Source organism: Cucurbita moschata, unplaced genomic scaffold, assembly GCF_002738365.1.
Source record: "Cucurbita moschata cultivar Rifu unplaced genomic scaffold, Cmos_1.0 Cmo_Scf00012, whole genome shotgun sequence".
NCBI lineage: Eukaryota > Viridiplantae > Streptophyta > Magnoliopsida > Cucurbitales > Cucurbitaceae > Cucurbita > Cucurbita moschata.
In genome coordinates, this window is record NW_019268528.1 from 5,152,956 (window position 1) to 5,177,397 (window position 24,442).

The following is a 24,442-nucleotide window of genomic DNA, read 5'->3' on the forward strand; positions in this document are numbered from 1 at the left end:
AGTCTCAACAGTAAACGACATTATAAAGTGAGAGTGATTTTCTTCATGGTCCGATCTTATGCAATACTCATTGCATAGGACACCCCCACTCACATGTCTCCACATGTACAATTTAGTGATCACATTGTTTATGTCATATACAAAAGTGGGTTGCATCCATATTATCCCCAGGATAAGGTACTCAGCCTTATCCTCATACTATAGATCATTTTGACTATATACTTGAACTTGATCCACTCTTATGTCTCTACATATAATTCAAGTAATCATACTATAGTCAAAGTGTTCTTAGTTTATTGGATTTAGATTAATAATCGTAAAGTTCACTATATTCAATAACAATCTTTACCGAATAAACAACAATAATAACTTTATTGAAAATAGAATATGTTTTTGTTTACAAACTATAAGTTTTAGGACATAAAACCCAACACTTACGAGATGATGAAGTTTTGAGGCATAAAAGAGGAGCGGAAGAAATTTCATGTTGCAAAATTAAAATTTCTTATGAAGAAGACAAAAGTGATCAGGGACCAAGCAACGTTGAAACTACAGAGCAACGTGCATATATTCTCACCAAGGCCCTAACAAAGGTTAAACTTTGAAGACGTGTGAGAGTTGCTCGGAGTAACGAAGCTCAAGCAAAGTCAAGCTTATGGGGAAGAATGTGAGTCAATAAGGTTCTTAGTAAAAAATAGATATTAACTTGCAAATTTAAAAAAAATAGTTAGTGATTTATCGTGGATAAGTTTAGGAAAATGATTATTGATTTATTTCCGATAATTTTTAGTGGTTTTTAACTTAGGACATTAAATTTGAAAAACATCAAAAACATCGTATGTATGCTCTATTCACACCAACAAAGAGAATTGAAAAACATAAGTGATTAAGGTTCTTCCGTTCAAAGGATATCTCCCCTCAAGTTGTTCTTTCTACTTCATTTATTTTTTTCGGTATATTTCGATTGTGGACCATCCAATATTAGTGATACCAAAATAAGGTGTCTTAATCTTGCAATGAATGACTTAGATTTAAGAAGGTTTTATTGTATTTTTTTTTTAAGTTTTAGAGAATTGTCTTTAATTATAAGTTACAATTTAGCGGGTTGTAATTATGGTATTGATAGTCATGAAAGTTACCACCTCTTAATTCACTCTAAATTCACTCTAGGTAATAATAAGGTTTATTTTCAAGACTATAAATAGTCGTTACTACTTCACCTCACATTTTGGAATTAAAAAGAATAAAATTTCTATTTTAGCTTGAGCTAGACTTTTAGCTTGGATGATCCAAATATCTAGAATTGTTCTCCCATAACCTCCAAGCAACTCTTGAAGGGATATTAACCAGAATCGGACTCCAAACAAACAAAACCGAGGTGGAAAGGGTTTTCCCTTCTTCCCTCTCTCAAGCCTCTCTCCCCTTCCTTTCTTTTTTTTCTTTTTCTTCTCCATTAGGCTATGTTCAGACCCCTTAATTAGTAAGGAGGCGAAAATGACCATTTTAGCCTTTCATGATTGACTTTGACCAATTTTTCTATTTATTTTACTATTTTATAAAAATTGAGGAGTTAAATCTAATGGGAACGGGAATGTTACATAACTATTAAAATTGAATCAAGTTGAGATTCATAATCTTTCACCATTCATTTAGCTTGATTTTGTAGGGATTAATGCAGTAGTTTTGATTCGAGCTAAGTAAAGTGAGTTTTGGGGCTTAATAACTAGAACATCAATAACAAAATTAGTCATGTACAGTGTTTAATTGAAGAGATTCTTGTGCCCCTCATTTAAACACGACTATATGCCACATAGAGAACAAATGAATGAACATAAAGAACAAATGAACGAACGATCAAAGGATCCACAATTATTCCTTTATCATGAACTTAACCATAAGGAAAAGGGTTTGTACGGGTATATAGTATCATGAACTTAACCGAGTCACTAACTAATCTCTAATAGTAGACCACTATTGAATGATATTTCCCATAACGTTCCAGTTGCTCGATGGTAGGATCTAGTTATAGTTGGCTCTAGCAGATGCATGACACATGGATAGATGACACAAGCAATATCACTTAACACATTTGTAATGCTATTATAATAATAATAATAATAATAATAAAAATAATAAAAATAATAAAAACAAAGTCGGTCAAAGTCAAAGGGGCAAAATGGGCATTTTACCCCTCAACTCTCCACAGAGGACCTGCAAAAGAGAAAAGTGTGAGAAAGAAATTTGGGAGAAAACCTGAGAGGGAAAGGTAAATCGTCGGAGTCCTTGTCAGAGAATCACCAACGAAATTCATCCTCTACTGAGACTTACACTCTGGAGTTTCTTCTTGGAGAGAAGAAAGACTCGTGTTGTTGAGGTTCCTTCTTTCGTCAAGATCCGAGAGAAATTCGCAAGGTAAGATCTCGAGCGTTATTGTTTAGATCTGAGATCTTCATTTGGGAATAGAGTGTTAAAGTTTATTATCTTCATCTAGGGAAGATCCGCCACTGATTTTGTGAGGAAATCAGACGAAATGTCGAGATCTGAGAATCTATCAGAGAACGATAAGGATGTTATCGGACCTCTTTCCGACGCTCATAACTCGTCGTATGATTAAGTAAAAATCAAGAAAAAATATTGGCACGTAGGTTGTAGTATGATCTAAAACTTTGTTGAAGAAGTTAGTAGGTTTAGATTAAGAATTGAGAGATCAAAAAATGAGAAGAACGTCGAAAAACTAATCGAAAACCTTGTTTTTCTACTAAGAGGAGAGAGAAGACGGCGGCGCGCCACGTGTCAACCGGCAAGAGGATTGCGTGCACCAACTACCATCGGACATGCGTCGAATGCCACCTGGGGAGACGCGGCTCCAGCCTTCTAGCGACACGCATCCGCAACCACGTAACTCGGCCCCCATCCCTCGGCTGACCCGGTACCCGTGCGACGAAACGAACCGTGGCGAACCGTGGTCCACCCAAACCACTGCACACGAACCGAACCGACGACCCATGGTTGCAAAAAATCGTGGGCGCGTGACACTCGCGCGTGGAACCTGCGAGTGACTTTGTTCCAGCGCGTGGAAGCGCGTGTAAACCCGTTTTCATCCCGTTTGACTCCTATTTTCCTCCCGAATCCAATCCTAACTCTATTTTATATGAAATAGGATCTAATTGAAGAAAAATTACCACTTTTTGATATGCTAATTGTGTAGAAACGCTGCGTAAGAGCACACATCATCCAGGTAAGTCACCATAAGGAACTTTAGGGAGAAATACTTGTAGGAGTCGCTTGGAATGCATGCATGCTAGTTTGATTATCTTAAGGAGTCGCTTGGAATGCATCCATGCTAGTTTGATTATCTTATGTGGTAGCTTCCCGTGATTGAATGTAGGTATTTGATTGTTATGAGTAAGGATGTATTATGTGATATATTATGAGAATTATCTGTGTATTGCTATTATGTTTTAAGCTTCCGCTTTATATGTAAATGATTAATTCATGCTGAAAGGAGGATGGGAACATGTGAACTCTACGCTCCGGGAGCTTGAGGGATGTTATCGCCTCGTTGAGCATGTGTTTATTTTGCATGAATTATGTATGATGATGTTGAATGATAGTTGTGTGCACACTCCATAGGTATAGTAAAGTCTAGGGATTTGTGGTTAGAGTGACAAGTCACTAAGGTATAGACCTAACCTTTCCCCTAGTAGTGTAACAGACCACCATAGCACACGAACCCTCACTAGAGTGATTGGTGTCATAGCTTCGTGGGGGACTAGGGGGTTCCTAATCAAAATCCGACTGCTCTTAGCTGTTTTAGCATGGAAAACATGTGCCTGCGTCGTATAGACCATTTAGCTTGATGGGTTAAGGAGGGCAACTCTCCCCGACCAGGAGGATTATCATGGGCCTAAGGGGTTGCAACTCACTTCCTAGGTAAGATACCAGATAGTCCAGAGTCATGCCGAGGTAGCTACTCGAAGGGCACCAATCATTACACAGGTCGGCATAAGGGAACTCTTAAGGATTTTTAAATGAAAGGACAAAGAACCAAGAAGCCGTAAGAGGAACTGCAGAGGAGCTAAAACGAAAACTAGATGTCCTAGAGCTAAATAGAGTCTGTGGGAGTTTGTTAAGATTAGGATGCGATAAGGGCCTACAAGTAGGTGGCTTACTGAGTATAATTTTATACTCATTCTTGCTATACTTTTCTTTTTTAGGTACGTGAGGCGTCAGGTCAAGAGAGGGCGCGTTGAACGATGTGGGTTGTCACAAAGGAAGCGTGTCCCGGGGCATTAGTCCAGTCTTACTGATTAGTACACTTTTTCCTTCATGTTTTCTTTCCTGTCTATAACTAGTCACATATGTCCTCTTTGTATTGAAACACTTTTCTTACGAAAGAAACAATTCATATTTTTTTAAATAATGTTTTCCTTTGAATTTCTTGCATACACGCTACACGTCATAGTCATTGTTACAACTTGAGGTTAATTTTTTTGGGGTCATGACAAATTTGGTATCAGAGCACCAGGGCATAGGTTCGGTAGACACTTAGGTTAGAGAGTCATATCCTCTATGACGCGCCCATCAATCACGTGCCGCTCGCAACCAGACAGTCTCACAAATTTGAATTGCGAAATTAAGAGCTAAGTTGTTAAGTAGAAAATTTATCATGATTGCTTTCCTGTGTTATACTGCACATTTCCTAGAGGTTGAGCTTTGAATGAATTGTAACCGCAATTTTTCTATTGTGGTAGCTAAATAGCACCAAAGAGATGTAGAACTTACCTCGGGCCTAGACCTAGAAGGGGAAGAAGAAGAGTCGCTCAGGACACTGATGTTCCGTCACCTAAGGTGGAACAACCTATACCCGAACCTCAAGAGGAGGTTGATGAAATGCCCCAATGGTTCGAAAGTCCTATACCACGGGCACTAAGATCAGGAATGAGTCAAAAGAGAGCAATGACTCAAGACTTACCCGACGCAGACTCTACTGCTCCTTCTCCTGAGGCGATCCCACTGGTGCCCACCAATAATGTAAAGGTTCCACCTAATCAGCCAACAACTAACCTCACTACAAATGTACTACAACCATTCATGTGTAACCTCTATGGAAAACCAGACTCAGATGATGTAGACACTGGTCACTAACCAGGCTACAATGCAACAGGCAGCAATGCAACAGATAGCATTGCAAGGGACCAGAGACTCTATGACTATGACTGTAGAGTCTCGTTATCTGAAAGACTTCTAGAGTCAAAACTTGCCTTCCTTTGAAGGTGGTAAAATAAATCCCATTGTAGTAGAAAACTAGCTCGAGGCTATGAAAACAGACTTCTTTTATATGAATTGTCCGCTGGAATATCAGGTTCATTGTGAAACTTATATGTTGAAGGGAGAGACTCATTTCTGGTGGATGGGTGCTAAAAAAATATGATTACACCGCTTGAAGAGTCTATTTCTTGGTTTTAGTTCAAAGAGGCCTACCTCCGCAAATACAATCCAGTTACTGTAGAATGAAGCTGCAGGCAGCATTTCATGAACTCAAGCAGGGTGACCAATCTGTGGAGGATTATGATATGGAATTCAATAGATTGACAAGATTCTCTCCTATATATGTCAATACTGAAGAGCTTAAGGCTGAACGTTTTATTGTCGGTCTAAGAGAGAAGATTAAAGGTTATGTGGCATCTCAGGCATCCACAGATTATACAGCAGCCCTTAAGTTGATGACCCTCATTGATGCGCCTCCTACTGACAAATTACAGTCAGGGTCAGCCCAAAAATCCCATATCGCAGTTCAGGAAAACAGATAAACTGGAACTATCCCAGGACTGACAGACCACCCCGTGGTGGCACTGCCAATCACGGAAGAGCCCCAGCACATTACAGGACTAATTGCCCTCCGTGTTAGGTCCTCACAAGGGGGAGTGTCGTGCTGGAACTAATGCATGTTTCAGTTGTGGCCAAACAGGGCACTATGCAACGGACTGTCCTCAGATGAGAGATCAGAACACTAATCGACCTGTAATACAAAATCAAAGGGGCCGGGATGCCCAACAGCAGCAGGGGCAAGCTGTAGCCCATGCAACCACAGGCAAGCAAGTCGACGCACCTGACGCAGTTGTTACAGGTACACTACCCGTTTTTGGTCATTTAGATTTTGTACTATTTGATTCGAGTTCTATACACTCGTTTGTGTCTGAGGAATTCGTTGACTTAGCACACCTAGAAAAAGAACCCTTAGAGATCATCCTATCAGTGTCCACCCCTACTCACGAGCTATTAATGGCTACTCATAGAGTTAAGGAAGATAGTGTGACAGTGTCCGGACGTGTTATAAAAGCTACTTTAATAGTATTAAGTATGCAGGACTTTGATGTCATTTTAGGTATGGATTGACCAGGCATGAATCGCGCTCTAATAGATTGTGAAACTCGAATAGTTACTCTCTGACTCCCGTCAGGGGATAGTTTTACATATAAGGGGGTCACTTCCAAAAGAACCCCAAACGTCATAACTGCACTAAAGGCTAGAAAGATGATCCGCAGTGGTGCAAACGCATTTTTAGCCAGTGTGACCCTAGACAGCGGAAATGAATAGACAGACTCGTCAGTACACATTGTCAGGGAATTCATTGATGTTTTCCCTGAGGATTTGCCAAGTTTGCCCCCAGTTAGGGAAGTTGACTTTAGGATCAACCTAGAACCAGGAGCTGCGCCGATCTCCAAGGCACCCTACAGAATGACACCTGCAGAACTTAGGGAATTGAAAGAACAGTTACAGGAGCTATTGGATAAGAGTTTCATACGACCTAGTGTGTCACCATAGAGAGCTCCTCTTCTGTTTGTCAATAAGAAGAATGGATCTCTGCATCTGTGTATAGACTATAGAGAACTGAACAAGGTCACCATAAAGAATAAGTACCCCCTCCAGAGAATCGACGACTTGTTTGATCAATTGTAGGGAGCGACGGTATTCTCCAAAATTGACTTGAGATTAGGATATCATCAATTGAGAATAAGAGAAGAAGATATACCCAAAACGGCCTTCAAAAGTCGCTATGGACATTATGAGTTTCTCGTCATGTCCTATGGCCTTACCAATGCACCAGCCGTCTTCATGGAACTAATGAACAGGGTGTTTAAGGAATTTTTAGACACTTTTGTTATAGTGTTTATTGATGATATTTTGGTGTACTCTAAGTCAGAAATAGAGCACGAAGAGCATTTGAGGGAAGTTCTGACCGTGCTGAGAACGCAGCAACTGTACGCCAAGTTTTCCAAGGGTGAGTTTTGGCTATCTGAGGTAGCGTTTTTGGGTCATGTGGTGTCAAGTAGAGGAATCACAGTGGACCCAGCTAAGATAGAGGCAGTGATGAAGTGGCCAAGGCAGACCACAGTCACTGAAGTACGGAGTTTTCTAGGACTAGTTAGATATTACAGAAGGTTTGTCCAAGATTTCTCTAAAATATCTTCGGCATTAACTCAGTTAACCAAGAAGGGTAAGCCGTTTGTGTGGACATCAGCTTGCAAACAGAGTTTCCAGGAACTCAAAGAGAGGTTGGTGACAACACCAGTCCTCACAGTTCTAGATGGTTCAGGGAATCTAGTGGTGTACAGTGACGCACTAGGAAAAGGTTTAGGATGCGTGCTCAGGCAGAAGGGTAAGATGATAGCTTATGCTTCTAAACAACTGAAGGAATATGAATGAAATTATCCCACTCATGATCTCAAGTTAGCAACAGTGGTGTTTGCACTGAAAACATGACGACATTATCTGTATGGAGAGAAAATCCAAGTATTCACTAATCACAAGAGCCTCAAGTACCTATTTACACAGAAGGAGCTTAACATGAGACAGAGGAGATGGTTGGAACTAGTAAAGGATTATGACATCGAGATCCAGTACCATCCAGGCAAGGCCGATGTTGTGGCGGACGCATTGAGCAGAAAGGCTATTCATACTTCCGCGATGATCACCAAGCAAGAAAGAATACAGGATGAGATGAAGAGGGCTGGAATCGATGTTGTAATTAGTGGTGGTACTGCTCAGATAACACAGATGACCGTGCAACCCACCTTGCGAAAACGAATTATTGACGCTCAGAGGTCTGATGAACACCTTGGGAAAGTGTGGAATCAGACAGAGACCGAAAGACCAGTAGGGTACTCTATCTCTTCAGACGGAGCCCTGCTGTGGAAAAACCGCCTGTGTGTTCCTCGTGACAAGAAAATTCTGAAGGAGATTATGATGGAAGCTCACGATACTTCTTACACGTTTCACCCTGGAAGTACAAAAATGTATCAGGATCTTAAGGGATATTATTTGTGGCCAGGGATGAAGAAGGATATAGCAGATTTTGTAAGTCGATGCTTGACCTGTCAGCAGGTGAAGGCCCCAAGACAGCTCCCAGCAGGACTGCTACAATCCTTAAAGGTCCCTCAGTGGAAATGGGAAGTAGTTTGTATGGATTTTATGTCGTGCTTGCCCAAGACCAAGTAGAGCTTCAACATAATTTGGGTAGTGGTTGATATACTTACCAAAATGGCTCACTTCATCCTAGGAAAATCCACTTATCGTGTGGATCGGTGGGCTCAACTGTATATCAGAGAGATAGTACGCCTGCATGGTGTATCGGTGTCCATAGTATCTGATCGGGACACTAGGTTCACCTCTCAGTTTTGGAAAAGCCTCCAAAAATCATTGGGGACTCAGCTAAGGTTTAGTACAACATTTCATCCTCAGACGGACGGACAGACCGAAAGACTGAACCAAATCTTAGAAGATATGTTGCGAGCCTATGTCATAGATTTCACTGGGTGCTAGGACGAACATCTACCTCTGATAGAGTTTGCTTACAATAATAGCTATCAAGCTACCATCCAAATGGACCCTTTTGAGGCACTATATGGGCGTAGGTATCAAAACCGGTATTTTGGGAAGAAGTAGGCACGCAACAACTACTGGGACCAGAGTTGGTTTAGGTCACCAACGCAGTAGTGTAGAAAATTAAGCAAAGAATCCTCACTGCATAGAGCCGACAGAAGAGCTATGCGAATTTGCGTAGAAGGGACCTCGAGTTCAAGGTGGGTTGTTAAATAAAAGTCATGCCTTATTTAGTTAGGTTTGTAAAAATATCTAAATTCACGCAATGGAGGAGCGTGATTCTAGGGACCATTGTTTTGGCAATTTGGGCGAAGTCTTCGTCCACTTCTTCTATTTTTGTATAATTGGTTTTTCTATTTTTGTAATTAGATTTGTTATTTAAACTGTTCAACTGAAGTAAAATAAAATATCGAGTCTTCAGCAATCTCAGCGAATCTCTCACTCTCTCTCCTTTTACTTCCGCTAAATTTTTTCTTTGAAGAAACCTTCGGCCAATTTTTCGTCGACACTGTCTTTCGAATTGCCAGTGTCAACAAGTGGTATCAGAGCCTCGTTGAAGCGATCGGTAGTATACTATCACAGAAGAGCCATCTTATCAACAATCAAGTTGAATAGCTCAAGTGGCTAGAGTGTCAACCTAACAACACACAGGTCTCAGGTTCGAGTAGAAGAAAATGCAAAGCGCAAAAATAAATACATCGTTGGGGTTTGTCTCGAGCAGGCTCGCTCACTCCTCCAGGCCGCCAAGTGCCGGCATCTCCATCATCACCACCACAATGAGGCCGGCCCGGCATCTCCATCATCACCACCACAAAGAGGCCGGCCCGGCATCTCCATCATCACCACCACAAAGAGGCCACAACGAGTGGGCCTTGTTGATGCGTGAAAACCATTATGTTCGTCAGTAAGGGAGGCGAGCATCGCAACCTTATGAGCCTAGGTCAACTCGATGAGACAGGTTGCTTCATTTCCATCGAGCGCGAACTACTCAAAATCTGCGATAACCAACGACGGCTGCTCACGCAGGCAAGGAGCACGACAAACCGTCTTTACATCCTGGAGTTACAGATAGACCAACCCGTCAACCTCTCGGCCAAGACCGAAGAGGTATCTTGGAGGTGGCACGCAAGGTACGGGCACTTAAACTTTCCTGCCCTAGAAAAGCTACAAAAGAAGGAGTTGGTGCACGGTTTGCCAGCAATCAAAGGCGTGACCAAGCTGTGCGACGGGTGCCTCATTGGCAAACAGAGGCGCACACCCTTTCCGTCTCGAACCTCCTACCGAGCCGATGAGCCGTTGGAACTTGTACACGGCGATATCTGCGGGCCCATCAAGCCGGCGACCCCAGACGGTAAGAGTCTCTTCCTCCTGGTAGTCGATGACAAAAGCCGCTTCATGTGGCTGACCCTGCTGCAAACGAAAAGTGAGGCGGTTAAGCGCATTAAAGCGCAAGCGGAGGCCAATGTGAGAAGAAGATGCGAGTGCTGCGCACAGACCGAGGCGGAGAATTCACCTCGGCAAGTTTCAGTAAGTATTGCGACGAGATCGGCATACAACGGTGCCGTGCAAGCTGACCGACGTCTACCTCATCCCGAGGCTCAAGGCTAACCTTATGAGCCTGGGTCAACTCGATGAGACAGGTTGCTTCATTTCCATCGAGCGCAAACTACTCAAAATCTGCGATAACCAACGACGGCTGCTCACGCAGGCAAGGAGCACGACAAACCGTCTTTACATCCTGGAGTTACAGATAGACCAACCCGTCAACCTCTCGGCCAAGACCGAAGAGGTATCTTGGAGGTGGCACGCAAGGTACGGGCACTTAAACTTTCCTGCCCTAGAAAAGCTACAAAAGAAGGAGTTGGTGCACGGTTTGCCAGCAATCAAAGGCGTGACCAAGCTGTGCGACGGGTGCCTCATTGGCAAACAGAGGCGCACACCCTTTCCGTCTCGAACCTCCTACCGAGCCGATGAGCCGTTGGAACTTGTACACGGCGATATCTGCGGGCCCATCAAGCCGGCGACCCCAGACGGTAAGAGTCTCTTCCTCCTGGTAGTCGATGACAAAAGCCGCTTCATGTGGCTGACCCTGCTGCAAACGAAAAGTGAGGCGGTTAAGCGCATTAAAGCGCAAGCGGAGGCCAATGTGAGAAGAAGATGCGAGTGCTGCGCACAGACCGAGGCGGAGAATTCACCTCGGCAAGTTTCAGTAAGTATTGCGACGAGATCGGCATACAACGGTGCCGTGCAAGCTGACCGACGTCTACCTCATCCCGAGGCTCAAGGCTAACCTTATGAGCCTGGGTCAACTCGATGAGACAGGTTGCTTCATTTCCATCGAGCGCAAACTACTCAAAATCTGCGATAACCAACGACGGCTGCTCACGCAGGCAAGGAGCACGACAAACCGTCTTTACATCCTGGAGTTACAGATAGACCAACCCGTCAGCCTCTCAGCCAAGACCGAAGAGGTATCTTGGAGGTGGCACGCAAGGTACGGGCACTTAAACTTTCCTGCCCTAGAAAAGCTACAAAAGAAGGAGTTGGTGCACGGTTTGCCAGCAATCAAAGGCGTGAACAAGCTGTGCGACGGGTGCCTCATTGGCAAACAGAGGCGCACACCCTTTCCGTCTCGAACCTCCTACCGAGCCGATGAGCCGTTGGAACTTGTACACGGCGATATCTGTGGGCCCATCAAGCCGGCGACCCCAGACGGTAAGAGTCTCTTCCTCCTGGTAGTCGATGACAAAAGCCGCTTCATGTGGCTGACCCTGCTGCAAACGAAAAGTGAGGCGGTTAAGCGCATTAAAGCGCAAGCGGAGGCCAAATGTGAGAAAAAGATGCGAGTGCTGCGCACAGACCGAGGCGGAGAATTCACCTCAGCAAGTTTCAGTAAGTATTGCGACGAGATTGGCATACAACGGTGCCGTGCAAGCTGACCGACGTCTACCTCATCCCGAGGCTCAATGCTAACCTTATGAGCCTGGGTCAACTCGATGAGACAGGTTACTTCATTTTCATCGAGCGCGAACTACTCAAAATCTACGATAACCAACGACGGCTGCTCACGCAGGCAAGGAGCACGACAAACCGTCTTTACATCCTGGAGTTAGAGATAGACCAACCCGTCAGCCTCTCGGCCAAGACCGAAGAGGTATCTTGGAGGTGGCACGCAAGGTACGGGCACTTAAACTTTCCTGCCCTAGAAAAGCTACAAAAGAAGGAGTTGGTGCACGGTTTGCCAGCAATCAAAGGCGTGAACAAGCTGTGCGACGGGTGCCTCATTGGCAAACAGAGGCGCACACCCTTTCCGTCTCGAACCTCCTACCGAGCCGATGAGCCGTTGGAACTTGTACACGGCGATATCTGCGGGCCCATCAAGCCGGCGACCCCAGACGGTAAGAGTCTCTTCCTCCTGGTAGTCGATGACAAAAGCCGCTTCATGTGGCTGACCCTGCTGCAAACGAAAAGTGAGGCGGTTAAGCGCATTAAAGCGCAAGCGGAGGCCAAATGTGAGAAAAAGATGCGAGTGCTGCGCACAGACCGAGGCGGAGAATTCACCTCAGCAAGTTTCAGTAAGTATTGCGACGAGATTGGCATACAACGGTGCCGTGCAAGCTGACCGACGTCTACCTCATCCCGAGGCTCAATGCTAACCTTATGAGCCTGGGTCAACTCGATGAGACAGGTTACTTCATTTTCATCGAGCGCGAACTACTCAAAATCTACGATAACCAACGACGGCTGCTCACGCAGGCAAGGAGCACGACAAACCGTCTTTACATCCTGGAGTTAGAGATAGACCAACCCGTCAGCCTCTCGGCCAAGACCGAAGAGGTATCTTGGAGGTGGCACGCAAGGTACGGGCACTTAAACTTTCCTGCCCTAGAAAAGCTACAAAAGAAGGAGTTGGTGCACGGTTTGCCAGCAATCAAAGGCGTGAACAAGCTGTGCGACGGGTGCCTCATTGGCAAACAGAGGCGCACACCCTTTCCGTCTCGAACCTCCTACCGAGCCGATGAGCCGTTGGAACTTGTACACGGCGATATCTGCGGGCCCATCAAGCCGGCGACCCCAGGCGGTAAGAGTCTCTTCTTCCTGGTAGTCGATGACAAAAGCCGCTTCATGTGGCTGACCCTGCTGCAAACGAAAAGTGAGGCGGTTAAGCGCATTAAAGCGCAAGCGGAGGCCGAATGTGAGAAGAAGATGCGAGTGCTGCGCACAGACCGAGGCGGAGAATTCACCTCGGCAAGTTTCAGTAAGTATTGCGACGAGATCGGCATACAACGGCACCTAACGGCGCCTTACCTCCCCCCAACAAGAACGGAGTGGTAGAGCGCCAAAATCAGACCATTGTCAGGACAGCGAGGTCATTGTTGGTGACGGCCGGGATGCCTGGGAGATTCTGGGGAGAGGCAGTAATGACGGCTGTCTATCTCCTCAATCGGTCACCAGCCCGAAGCCTCGACGGGAAGACGCCATATGAGGCCTAGTACAACAAAAAACCAATAGTACATCATTTCCGCGTGTTCGGCTGCGTCGCATACATGAAGGTAACACATCCCCACCTCGCCAAGCTCGATCCAAGGGGGCTGAAGGTCGTCTTCATCGGCTACGAACCCGAGAGCAAGGCGTACAGACTCTATGATCCTGTAGGGGGGCGAGCTCACGTGTCTCGCGACGTCGTCTTCGACGAAAGCACCTTCTGGCAGTGGAATGACGTGAGCAAGGCAGACCGTAATCCAAATCAATTCACGATGGAGTACCTTGTCACCAAGCCTGAAGAAGGAGGAGCCCAACATCAGGAGACGTCACCGCCACCAGCAGGTGCACCACCTGAACCAGTGGAATTCTCAACACCACAGACTGCGGATTCGACGCTGGATGCCGATCACGATACTGATTTGGAGGCCAGGTATCGGAGGATGGATGACCTAGTGGGAGGAGGTGAACCACCTGGACTGGCAGCGCATGAGCTCGAAGAAGTGGCCGAACTACATGCCATCAGTACAGATGAACCGAACACCTTCGCCGAAGCAGAAAAGAACCCATGCTGGCTGAAGGCAATGCAGGAGGAGATGACATCCATCACCGAGAACCAGACGTGGAGTCTGGAGGATATGCCGCTGGGACACCGAGCCATAGGGCTCAAATGGGTCTTCAAACTGAAGCGCAACAAAAAAGGAGAAGTTGTGAAGCACAAGGCCCGTCTGATGGCGAAGGGCTACGTCCAGAAGCAAGGAGTGGACTTCGAAGAGGTATTTGCGCCAGTAGCAAGGTTAGAATCCGTTCGTTTCTTGCTGGCAATTGCGGCACATTACTCTTGGGAGGTTCACCATATGGACGTAAAGTCTACTTTCCTTAACGAAGAGTTGAAGGAGACCATCTATGTTCGACAACCACCTGGCTTCCTAGACAACGACAACCCTAATAAGGTACTGCGCCTGCACAAAGCACTCTACAGGCTTCGACAAGCCCCACGAGCCTGGAACGCGAAGCTTGATAGTACCCTACTGTCACTGAAATTCAAACGTTGTGCCTCTAAGCATGGCATGTACACGCACGGCCACGGCAAGAAGCGACTGATCGTGGGAGTGTACGTCGACGACCTCATAATCACTGGAGGCGACTTGGTAGTCCTCGGAAGGTTCAAGAAAGAGATGTCGAAAAACTTCGAGATGAGCGATCTCGGCGTGCTCAGCTACTACCTCGGCATCGAAGTGCAACAGAACTCTTCCGGCATCTCCATCTGCCAAAGTGCATATGCGAAGAAGTTGCTGGACACAACTGGGCTTGTGGACAGTAATCCTACCAGGACGCCAATGGAGGCCCGACTCCAACTAAGGAAGGCCGGCACTACAACGACAGTTGACTCCACCAATTACCGCAGCATTGTTGGGAGTCTGCGCTATCTGGTAAACTCTCGTTCTGATCTTGCTTATTTTGTTAGATTTGTGAGCAGGTTTATGGAAGCACCTAGGGAGGAGCATCTAGTGGCTGTCAAGCGCATCCTGCGCTATGTAGCCGGAACCAGAGGCTGGGGCGTAAGATACTGCGCAGGGAGCGGAAAGAAGAAACTCAAGCTGGTCGGCTACAGTGATAGTGACATGGCCGGTGACGTTGATGATCGTAAGAGCACCAGCGGAATGATCTACTTTCTCTCAGGCGGTGCGATCTGCTGGCAATCAACAAAACAGAAGGTAATTGCTTTGTCTTCCTGCGAAGCATAATACATCGTCGCTTCGATGGCAGCAACACAAGGGATCTGGCTTGCACGACTAATGGAAGAACTCATCGGGAGAGAAAGCGATCCACCAATGCTATACGTAGACAACAAAGCTACGATCTCCCTGATAAAAAATCCAGTTTTGCACGACTGGAGCAAGCACATAGAAATCAGATTCCACTACATTCGAGAATGTGCAGATCGAGGGCTCATCAAGATTGATTTCATCCGAACATAGGAACAACTTGGAGACATTTGAAGAACTACGCTCAAAGATCGGAGTTCAAATAATAAGGTAGAGCTTTTAGGAGGAGATTGTTAAATAAAAGCCATGCCTTATTTAGTTAGGTTCGTAAAAAATATATGAATTCACGCGAATGGAGAAGCGTGATTCTAGGGGCCATTGTTTTGGCAATTTGGGCGAAGTCTTCGTCCACTTCTTCTATTTTTGTATAATTAGTTTTTCTATTTTTGTAATTAGATTTGTTATTTAAACCGTTCAACTGAAGTAAAATAAAATATCGAGTCTTCAGCAATCTCAGCGAATCTCTCACTCTCTCTCCTTTTACTTCCGCTAAATTTTTTCTTCGAAGAAACCTTCGGCCAATTTTTCATCAACACTGTCTTCCGAATTGCCAGAGTCAACATGGGCGACCATGTGTTCTTGAAGGTTGCCTCTATGAGGGGGTGATGAGGTTTGGAAAGAAGGGAAAGTTAAGCCCAAGGTTTATATGCCCTTTCGAGATTTTAGAGAGAGTTGGGGTCGTGGCTTATAGGATTGCTCTACCACCAAACCTTGCCGTCGTTCACAACATATTCCACGTGTCTATGCTGCAAAAGTACACCCCAAACCCTACTCATGTGATTGAACACGAAACCCTTCCTCTTCGGGAAGATTTGTCCTACGAGGAAAGACTTAGTAGAATTCTAGCTTGAGACACTAAGCGACTGCGCAACAAAGTTATCCCCTTGGTGAAAGTCGCATGAGGTAACCATCGAAACAATGAGGCAACCTGGAAATAAGAAGATGATGTAAGGAGAGCTTATCCCGAACTCTTCTAAGAGATACCAACTTTCGGGGACAAAAGTTTCTAAGGAGGGGAGAGTTTGTAATGCTAAATAATAATAATAATAATAATATAAAATAAGTCGATCAAAGCAAAAGGGAAAAATGGGCATTTTACCCCTCAGCCCATTATAGGGGTCTTGAGGGTTCTCCAGAGAGTACCTGCAAAAGAGAAGTGTGAGAAAGAAAGTTGAGAGAAAACTTGAGAGGGAAAGGTAATCGCCGAAGTCCTCGTTGGAGAATTACCAACGAAATTCATCCTCTACCGAGACTTACACTCTGGAGTTTCTTCTTGAAGAGAAGAAAGACTCGTGTTGTTGAGGTTCCTTCTTTCGTCAAGATTCGAGAGAAATCTGCAAGGTAAGATCTTGAACGTTACTTTTCAAATCTGAGATCTTCGTTTGGGAATAGAGTGTTAAAGTTTACTATCTTCATCTAGGGAAGATCCGCTACTGATTTTGTGAGGAAATCGGATGAAACATCGAGATCTGAGAATCTTTCCAAGAATGGTAAGGATGTTATCGGACCTCTTTCACACGCTCATAACTCGATGTATGATTAAGTAAAAATCAAGAAAAAATATTGGCACGTAGGTTGTAGTAAGATCTAAAAATTTGTTGAAAAAGTCATTATGGTTTGGATTAAGAATCGAGAGATAGAAAAATAAGAAGAACGTCGGAAAACTAATCAGAAACCTTGTTTTTCTACTAGGAGGAGAGAGAAGACGACGGCGTGCCACGTGTCAACCGGCAAGAGGACCGCGTGCGCCAACAACCATTGGACACACGTCAAACGCCGCTGGGGAGACGCGGCTCCAGCCTTCCAGCGACACGCGTCCCTGGCCACGCAACCCGACCTGCGTCCATCGGCTGGCCTGGTACCTGCGCGACGAAACGAATTGCGGTGACCCGCAGTCCACCCAAACCACTGCACGCGAATCGAACCGACGATCCGCGGCTGCAAAAAATCATGGGTGTGTGACACTCGCGCGTGGAACCTGCGAGTGACTTTGTCCAGGCACGTGGCTGACGCGTGGAAGTGCGTGTAAGCCCGTTTTCATACCGTTCGACTCCTATTTTCTCTATTTTCTTCCCAAATCCAATCCTAACTCTATTTTATATGAAATAGGATCTAATTGAAGAAAAGTCACTACTTTTTGATACGCTAATTGTGTGGAAACGCTGCGTAAAGGCACGCATCATCTAGGTAAGTCACCACAAGGAACTTTAGGGAGAAATACTTGTAGGAGTCACTTGGAATGCATGCATGCTAGTTTGATTATCTTAAGGAGTCGCTTGGAATGCATGCATGCTAGTTTGATTATCTTATGTGGTAGCCTCCCGTGATTGAATGTAATGTAGGTATTTGATTGTTATGAGTAAGGATGTATTATGTGATATATTATGAGAATTATCTGAGTATTGCTATTATGTTTGAAGCTTCCGCTTTATATGTAAATGATTAATTCATGCTGAAAGGAGGATGAGAACTTGTGAACTCTGCGCTTCGGGAGCTTGAGGGTGTTATTGTCTCGTTGAGCATGTGTTTATTTTGCATGAATTTGGTATGATGATGTTGAATGATAGTTGTGTGCACACTCAGTTAATTTCCATGACCCACAGGTATGGTAAAGTCTAGAGATTTGTGGTTAGAGTGACAAGTCACTAAGGTATAGACTTAACCTTTCCCCTAGTAGTGTAACAGACCACCACGACATACGAACCCTTACTAGAGTGCCCTTAGGCTACATGTGTGTGATTGGTGTCATAGCTTCGTGGGGGACCAGGGGGTTCCTGATCAGAATCCGACCGCTCTTAGCCATTTTAGCATGGAAAACATGTGCCCACGTCGTATAGACCATTTAGCTTGATGGGTTAAGGAGGGCAACTCTCCCCGACCAGGGGGATTATCATGGGCCTAGGGAGTTGTAACTCACTTCCTAGGTAAGATACCAGATAGTCTCAGAGTCATGCCGAGGTAGCTACTCGTAGGGCACCAGTCATTACACAGGTCGGCATAAGGGAACTCTTAAGGATTTTTAAATGAAAGGATAAAGAACCAAAAAGCCACAAGGGGAACAGCAAAGGAGCTAAAACGAAAACTAGATGTCCTAGAGCTAAAGTAGAGTCTGTGGGAGTTTGTTAAGATTAGGATGCGATAAGGGCCTACAAGTAGGTGACTTACTGAGTATAATTTTATACTCATTCTTGCTATACTTTTCTTTTTCAGGTACGTGAGGCGTCAGGTCAAGAGAGGACGTGTTGAACGATGTGGGTTATCACAAAGGAAGCGTGTCTTGGGGCGTCAATCCAATCTTACTGATTAGTCCACTTTGTCCTTCATGTTTTCTTTCCTTGTCTAGAACTAGTCACATATGTCCTCTTTGTATTGAAACGCTTTCCTTACAAAAGAAACGATTCATTTTTTTTGAAATAATATTTTCCTTTGAATTTCTTGCATACATGCTACACGTCATAGTCATTGTTAGTCACAATTTGAGGTTAATTTTTTTAGGGTCGTGACAAATTTGGTATCAGAGCACTAGGACATAAGTTCTGTAGACACTTAGGTTAGAGAGTCGTATCCTCTGTGACACGCCCATCAATCACGTGCCGCTCGCGACCAGACAGTCTCACGAATTTGAATTTCGAAATTAAGAGCTAAGTTATTAAATAGAAAATTTATCATGACTGCTTTCCTGTGTTATACTGCACATTCCCTAGAGATCAAGCTTTAAATGAATTGTTACCGCAATTTTTCTATTGTGGTAGCTAAATGGCACCAAAGAGATGTAAAACCTACCTCGGGCTTGGACCTAGAAGGGGAAGAAGAAGAGTCGCTGAGGACACTAATGTTCTGTCACCTGAGGCGGAACAACCTGTACCTGAACCTCAAGAGGAGGTTGATGAAATGCTCCAATGGTTCGAGAGTCCTATATCACGGGCACCAAGATCAGGAATGAGTCAAAAGAGAGAAATGACTCAAGACTTACCCGACGCAGACTCTACTGCTCCTTCTCTTGAGGCGGTCCCACCGGTGCCCACCAATAATGTAGAGGTTCCACCTAGTCAGCCAACAACTAACCTCACTACAGATGTACTACAACCATTCATGTGTAACCTCTATGGAAAATCAGACTTAGATGATGCAGACACGGGTCACTAACCAGGCTACAGTGCAACAGGCAATACAACAGGCAGCAATGCAACAGACAGCATTACAAGGGACCAGAGACTCTATGACTATGAATGTGGAGTCTTATTATTTGAAAGACTTTCATAGTCAAAACTTGCCTTCCTTTGAAGGTGGTAAAATAAATCCCGTTGTAGCAGAAAACTGGCTCGAAGCTATGAAAACAGCCTTCTTTTACATGAATTGTCCGTTGGAGTATCAGGTTCATTACGGAACTTATATGTTGAAGGGAGAGGCTCATTTCTAGTGGAGGGTGCTAAAAAAATGAATCCACCAACGCCCTATATGGGCACAAACGTGCTATGAAGAGTCGTGTTAATGAGACATCATGATATGACGAGCAGCCGTAGGGGGCCAGATTATCAAAGCCTAGAGAGTGAGGATTAGATGAATAAAATCTCAAGGGACAATTCATGTAAAAGAAGGCTGTTTTCATAGCTTCGAGCCAGTTTTATGCTACAACGGGATTTATTTTACCACCTTCAAAGGAAGGCAAGTTTTGACTATGAAAGTCTTTCAGATAATAAGACTCCACATTCATAGTCATAGAGTCTCTGGTCCCTTGTAATGCTGTCTGTTGCATTGCTGCCTGTTGTATTGCCTGTTGCACTGTAGCCTGGTTAGTGACCCGTGTCTACATCATCTAAGTCTGATTTTCCATAGAGGTTACACATGAATGGTTGTAGTACATCTGTAGTGAGGTTAGTTGTTGGCTGACTAGGTGGAACCTCTACATTATTGGTGGGCACCGGTGGGACCGCCTCAAGAGAAGGAGCAGTAGAGTCTGCGTCGGGTAAGTCTTGAGTCATTTCTCTCTTTTGACTCATTCCTCTTTTGACTCATTCCTGATCTTGGTGTAGTAGAGTATTGAATTCTCTAAGTTATTAGTCTTGAACAATTGGTGACTCATCCAAGAAGGTCAATACCCTACAAAAGCTTGTCGTGGAGCGGTAGATCTCAATAATTAGTCTTGGACAGTCAGTGAGTTATTTAGGAGGTTCAATACTCTGCAAGGACAAACGTGATTCTTAGATAACCAGTGACTTAACCAAATGGTTTAGTGCCCTACATATGTACAATATGCTCATTTTCTTTTTTCAAACGGATCATGCAACAGGTTGACAATTGAAGTATTCATCAGTCATGCAGTTATAGGAGAACAATGGATCAAAATCATGCTTTGATTTCCATGTATTTTTGTCTTATGTCTATTGGTTAGAGTCTTTTAAACCTTTCATGTCAAAACGTAGTGGTCCACAATTTGAGATCTCGAAAAGCAAGTTGTTACAAGTAACGTGGCATATACTATACAACATGTCATCTCAATTTTCACAATTTCGAAGTTATTTTTAATAGTAGGATTTGGACTTTGCTTTAATTTTGAACCACTTGGGTAATTTTATTTTTTCATGCGATATATTTATATATTATTAATTGGATTAAAAAAACAAAAAAGGAGGTCAAAGGCATCATTTAAGTTTATTTTGAGACCACACCAGATCCACACACTTGGTTCCCCTGAACTTACTTCTTCAACATTTCTGTTTATGGCTTCCAATTTTGAGAGGCTTCATTGCTATACAAGTGTCAAACAAGCGCCCATCTCCTCAGCATTCATCAATGCAACAAGGGAATAATAGGGAATAATAGGGAATAATATTGAATTCCTTCTTTCAATTACTTGGAAAATCCAAAACCCAAAAAAAAAGAAAGAAAAAACACATCGAAAATTGAATTAAATATCTTTACTAGCAAGCATGGAGCATGGAGATATTGTGAGCAAGGGCAAGGGCATGGTCTCCCATCCTTCAAGTTCCTACAAACAAATCATAATAGTTGCGGCAATTGCAGCCGGCCTCCAATTTGGTTGGGCTCTCCAGCTTTCGTTGCTCACACCTTACGTACAACAACTGGGAGTTCCACGCACATGGTCATCTTTCATATGGCTTTGCGGCCCAATGTCAGGCCTCATTGTGCAGCCCACTGTGGGATACTACAGCGATCGTTGCACCTCTAGGTTTGGGCGTCGTCGGCCCTTCATTGTTGCTGGGGCTGTCTTTGTGGCGGTTGCAGTTTTCCTCATAGGCTTCGCTGCAGACATTGGGCATTCCGCGGGGGACGAGCTTGCCAAACGCACAAAGCCAAGGGCTGTGGCCATATTCGTGGTTGGATTCTGGGTTCTTGATGTGGCTAACAACATGCTCCAAGGCCCTTGTAGGGCCCTGTTGGCAGACATGTCTTGTAACAACCACAAAAAGATGAGAGTGGCCAATGGGCTGTTCTCCTTCTTCTTGGGCGTAGGGAATGTGTTGGGGTACGCAGCTGGGGCCAATAGCCAACTCCATACACTCCTTCCATTCACAATCACCGAAGCATGCGATGTTTATTGCGCCAACCTCAAAACCTGCTTCTTGATAGACATCGTGTTTCTCCTCACGGTTACCACGTTCGCGATGTTGATGGTGGGTGAGAAGCCGTGGGAGCCCATACACATGGACGGAGAATCAACGCCCTTCTTTGTGCAGTTGATTGGTGCGCTGAAGCAGTTGTCGAGGCCCATGTGGATCCTGATGCTGGTGACAGCCTTGAATTGGGTGGGTTGGTTCCCATTTATAATGTACGACACCGACTGGATGGGTGCGGAAGTGTACGGAGGAAAGCCGAAAGGGAGTCCGGAAGAATCCAAGTTGTATGAGATGGGTGTTCGAGCAGGGGCGCTGGGGCTGATGATAAACTCCTTCGTGCTCGGGTTTTCCTCTTTGGGGATAGAGCCATTGAGCCGTATTGTAGGAGGGCTCAGGTGGGTGTGGGGAATTGTGAACATTATATTTACGGTTTGTATGGGAGGCATGGTGGTGGTTACAACGGTGGCAGAGCGTTGGAGGTCGGTTCATGGGTTGGCGCATCCGCCGCCCAACGTCAGGGCTGGAGCCTTTTCAATCTTTGCAGTGTTGGGCATTCCACTTTCGGTCACTTTCAGCGTTCCCTTTGCGCTGGCATCTATCTTTTCTTCAAATTCCAACGCGGGGCAAGGTAGGTACCAAATTCCTAACTTACTTCCTTCCCATTGGCGCTTACCTATAAATGACTAAGAAGGGGTATTTGTGTAATCTGACGTGGGACAGGGCTGTCCTTGGGAATCCTGAACCTGTTCATAGTGATCCCACAGCTTTTAGTGTCGGCAGTTAGTGGGCCCTTAGACGCAGCCTTCGGGGGAGGGAACTTACCGGCGTTCGTGATGGGTGGAATTGCGGCCTTTGCAAGCGCCATGTGTGCCATCTTCCTGCTCCCCGACCCACCACCTCAGTCTGATGTGTCCTTAACAATGGGCGGTGGCCATTGATTCTTCCACCACTCGTTCATTCTTCCAAATTTTGTATCAACTTCTTCCGTTGTTTACCAGTTAGTTAATAAAAATAGCATAATTTATCTTCAACTCTCCCCTATGTTTCCATTATAACATAACATACATGTATCCTAGAATGCCTGCATCGCAAGGACCAGGGAAATAAGCGAGAAGGGCACCTAGATTCTGACATCTATGGAAGTGAGGTTGATAATCTTAGACATCAATGACTTCAATGTTATCTTAGGGATGGATTGACTAGCCGACAACTATGCCTATATAGATTATCAGGCAAGGGATGTATCAACTAGACCACCGTCTAGAGAAAGTCTCAAGTACAAAGGGGAATGTTCAAGAGACGTCTCAAGGTTAATCTCAGCCATGAAGCAAAAAGGCTGATCAAACACAGAGCGTGAGTGTTCCTAGCCATCATCACCAAAGCTAATAAAGCAAACATCGATATATCCTCCATACTAGTAGTAAGGGACTTTTAGAATTTCTTTACAAAGGAGGCCTACCCACAGTCAGAGGGACAGACTTTGGGATCGAGTTAGAAACTCAGCCGATCTCCAAGGCCCCTTATAGAACGACTTTTTCTGAACCAAGGAACTCAAAGAACAACTGCAAGAACTATTAGTCAAAGGGTTCATAAGACCAAGTGTCTCACCATGGGGAGCTCAAATACTTTCATAAAAAAGAAAGATGGTTCCTTTCGATTGTGTAAAGACTACAGGGAGATTAACAAGGTCACAATAAAGAACAAGTACCCACTTCAATGATCGAAGACCTCTTCAATCAACTTCAAGGGGCATTAGTGTTCTCCAAATAGACTTAACGTCAAGATATCACCATCTAAGGATCAAGGAGAAAGACATACCAAAGACAACTTTCAAAAGCAGGTATGGACACTACGAGTTCACGGTGATGTCTTTTGGAGTAACTAATGCCTCTGCAGCCTTCACAAACCTAATGAACCGAGTATTCAAGGACTTCCTCGACACATTCGTAATCATCTTCATCAATGATATTCTCATTTACTTCAAGACCAAGAGGGAACATGAAACCCACCTCAAAATAGTATTGACAAGGTTACGAACCGATCAACTATGTGCTAAGTTTTTTTAAGTACGGATTTTGCTTCCTGTGGTGGCCTTTCTCGGACATTTGGTGTCAAAAGAAGGTATTTCCATAGACCCACTAAAGTTGAGGCGGTAATGAAATGGCCCCGACCAACTACGGTCAAAGAAGTTAGAAGCTTTCTAGGACTAACAAACTATTACACGAGGTTTATAAAGGACTTCTAAAAAATATTGGCACCTCTAACCCAGCTCACCAAGAAAGGAAAAACTTTCACTTGGACATCAGTATGTGAGAAGAGCTTCATGGAACTCAAGGACAAGTTGGTAACAACCCCGATCCTCACCTACCAGATAACTTAAGAAACTTTGTTATTTATAGCGACGCTTCAAGGAGAGGTCTAAGATGTATACTAATGCAAAATGGAAGAGTGATAGCATATACCTCTCACAAACTAAAAGAATATAAGTGCATTTATCCCACACATAACCTAGAGCTATCAGTCGTGGTGTTTTCTCTCAAGATGTGTCGACACTATGTATATGGAGAAAAAATACAAGTGTATATTGACTACAAGAGCATATAGTACCTTTTCACGCAAAAAAAAAAAAAAAAAAAAAAAAAAAAAAAAAAAAAAAAAAAAAAAAAA

The 24,442-nt window shown here is 44.4% G+C and overlaps 2 protein-coding genes and 2 long non-coding RNA genes across 4 annotated transcripts in view; 3 read left to right on the forward strand and 1 right to left on the reverse strand.

Annotated features, from left to right (window-relative positions):
• Positions 1-7,083: 7,083 nt before the first annotated feature.
• LOC111450846 (uncharacterized mitochondrial protein AtMg00860-like) lies at positions 7,084-7,710 on the forward strand. Its single transcript, XM_023091136.1, has one exon. It carries the CDS (start codon positions 7,084-7,086, stop codon positions 7,708-7,710), a length of 627 nt encoding a protein of 208 aa, XP_022946904.1.
• A 2,045-nt stretch (positions 7,711-9,755) lies between these two features.
• The window catches only part of LOC111450222, a 23,634-nt gene continuing 8,947 nt past the window's right edge, over positions 9,756-24,442 (forward strand). The window contains exons 1-2 of the long non-coding RNA XR_002711774.1: positions 9,756-9,768; positions 18,753-18,758. This is a non-coding gene — a long non-coding RNA (uncharacterized LOC111450222). The remainder of the gene's footprint in view (positions 9,769-18,752; positions 18,759-24,442) is intronic.
• LOC111450223 overlaps positions 15,669-24,442 on the reverse strand; it is a 13,154-nt gene continuing 4,380 nt past the window's right edge. The window contains exons 2-3 of the long non-coding RNA XR_002711775.1: positions 18,037-18,043; positions 15,669-15,680 (exon numbers count right to left, since the gene is read on the reverse strand). This is a non-coding gene — a long non-coding RNA (uncharacterized LOC111450223). The remainder of the gene's footprint in view (positions 15,681-18,036; positions 18,044-24,442) is intronic.
• Positions 21,119-22,713, forward strand: LOC111450220 (sucrose transport protein SUC8-like). The gene is made up of 2 exons (XM_023090234.1): positions 21,119-22,403; positions 22,496-22,713. Exons 1-2 carry the CDS (start codon positions 21,128-21,130, stop codon positions 22,711-22,713), a joined length of 1,494 nt encoding a protein of 497 aa, XP_022946002.1. The 5' UTR covers positions 21,119-21,127.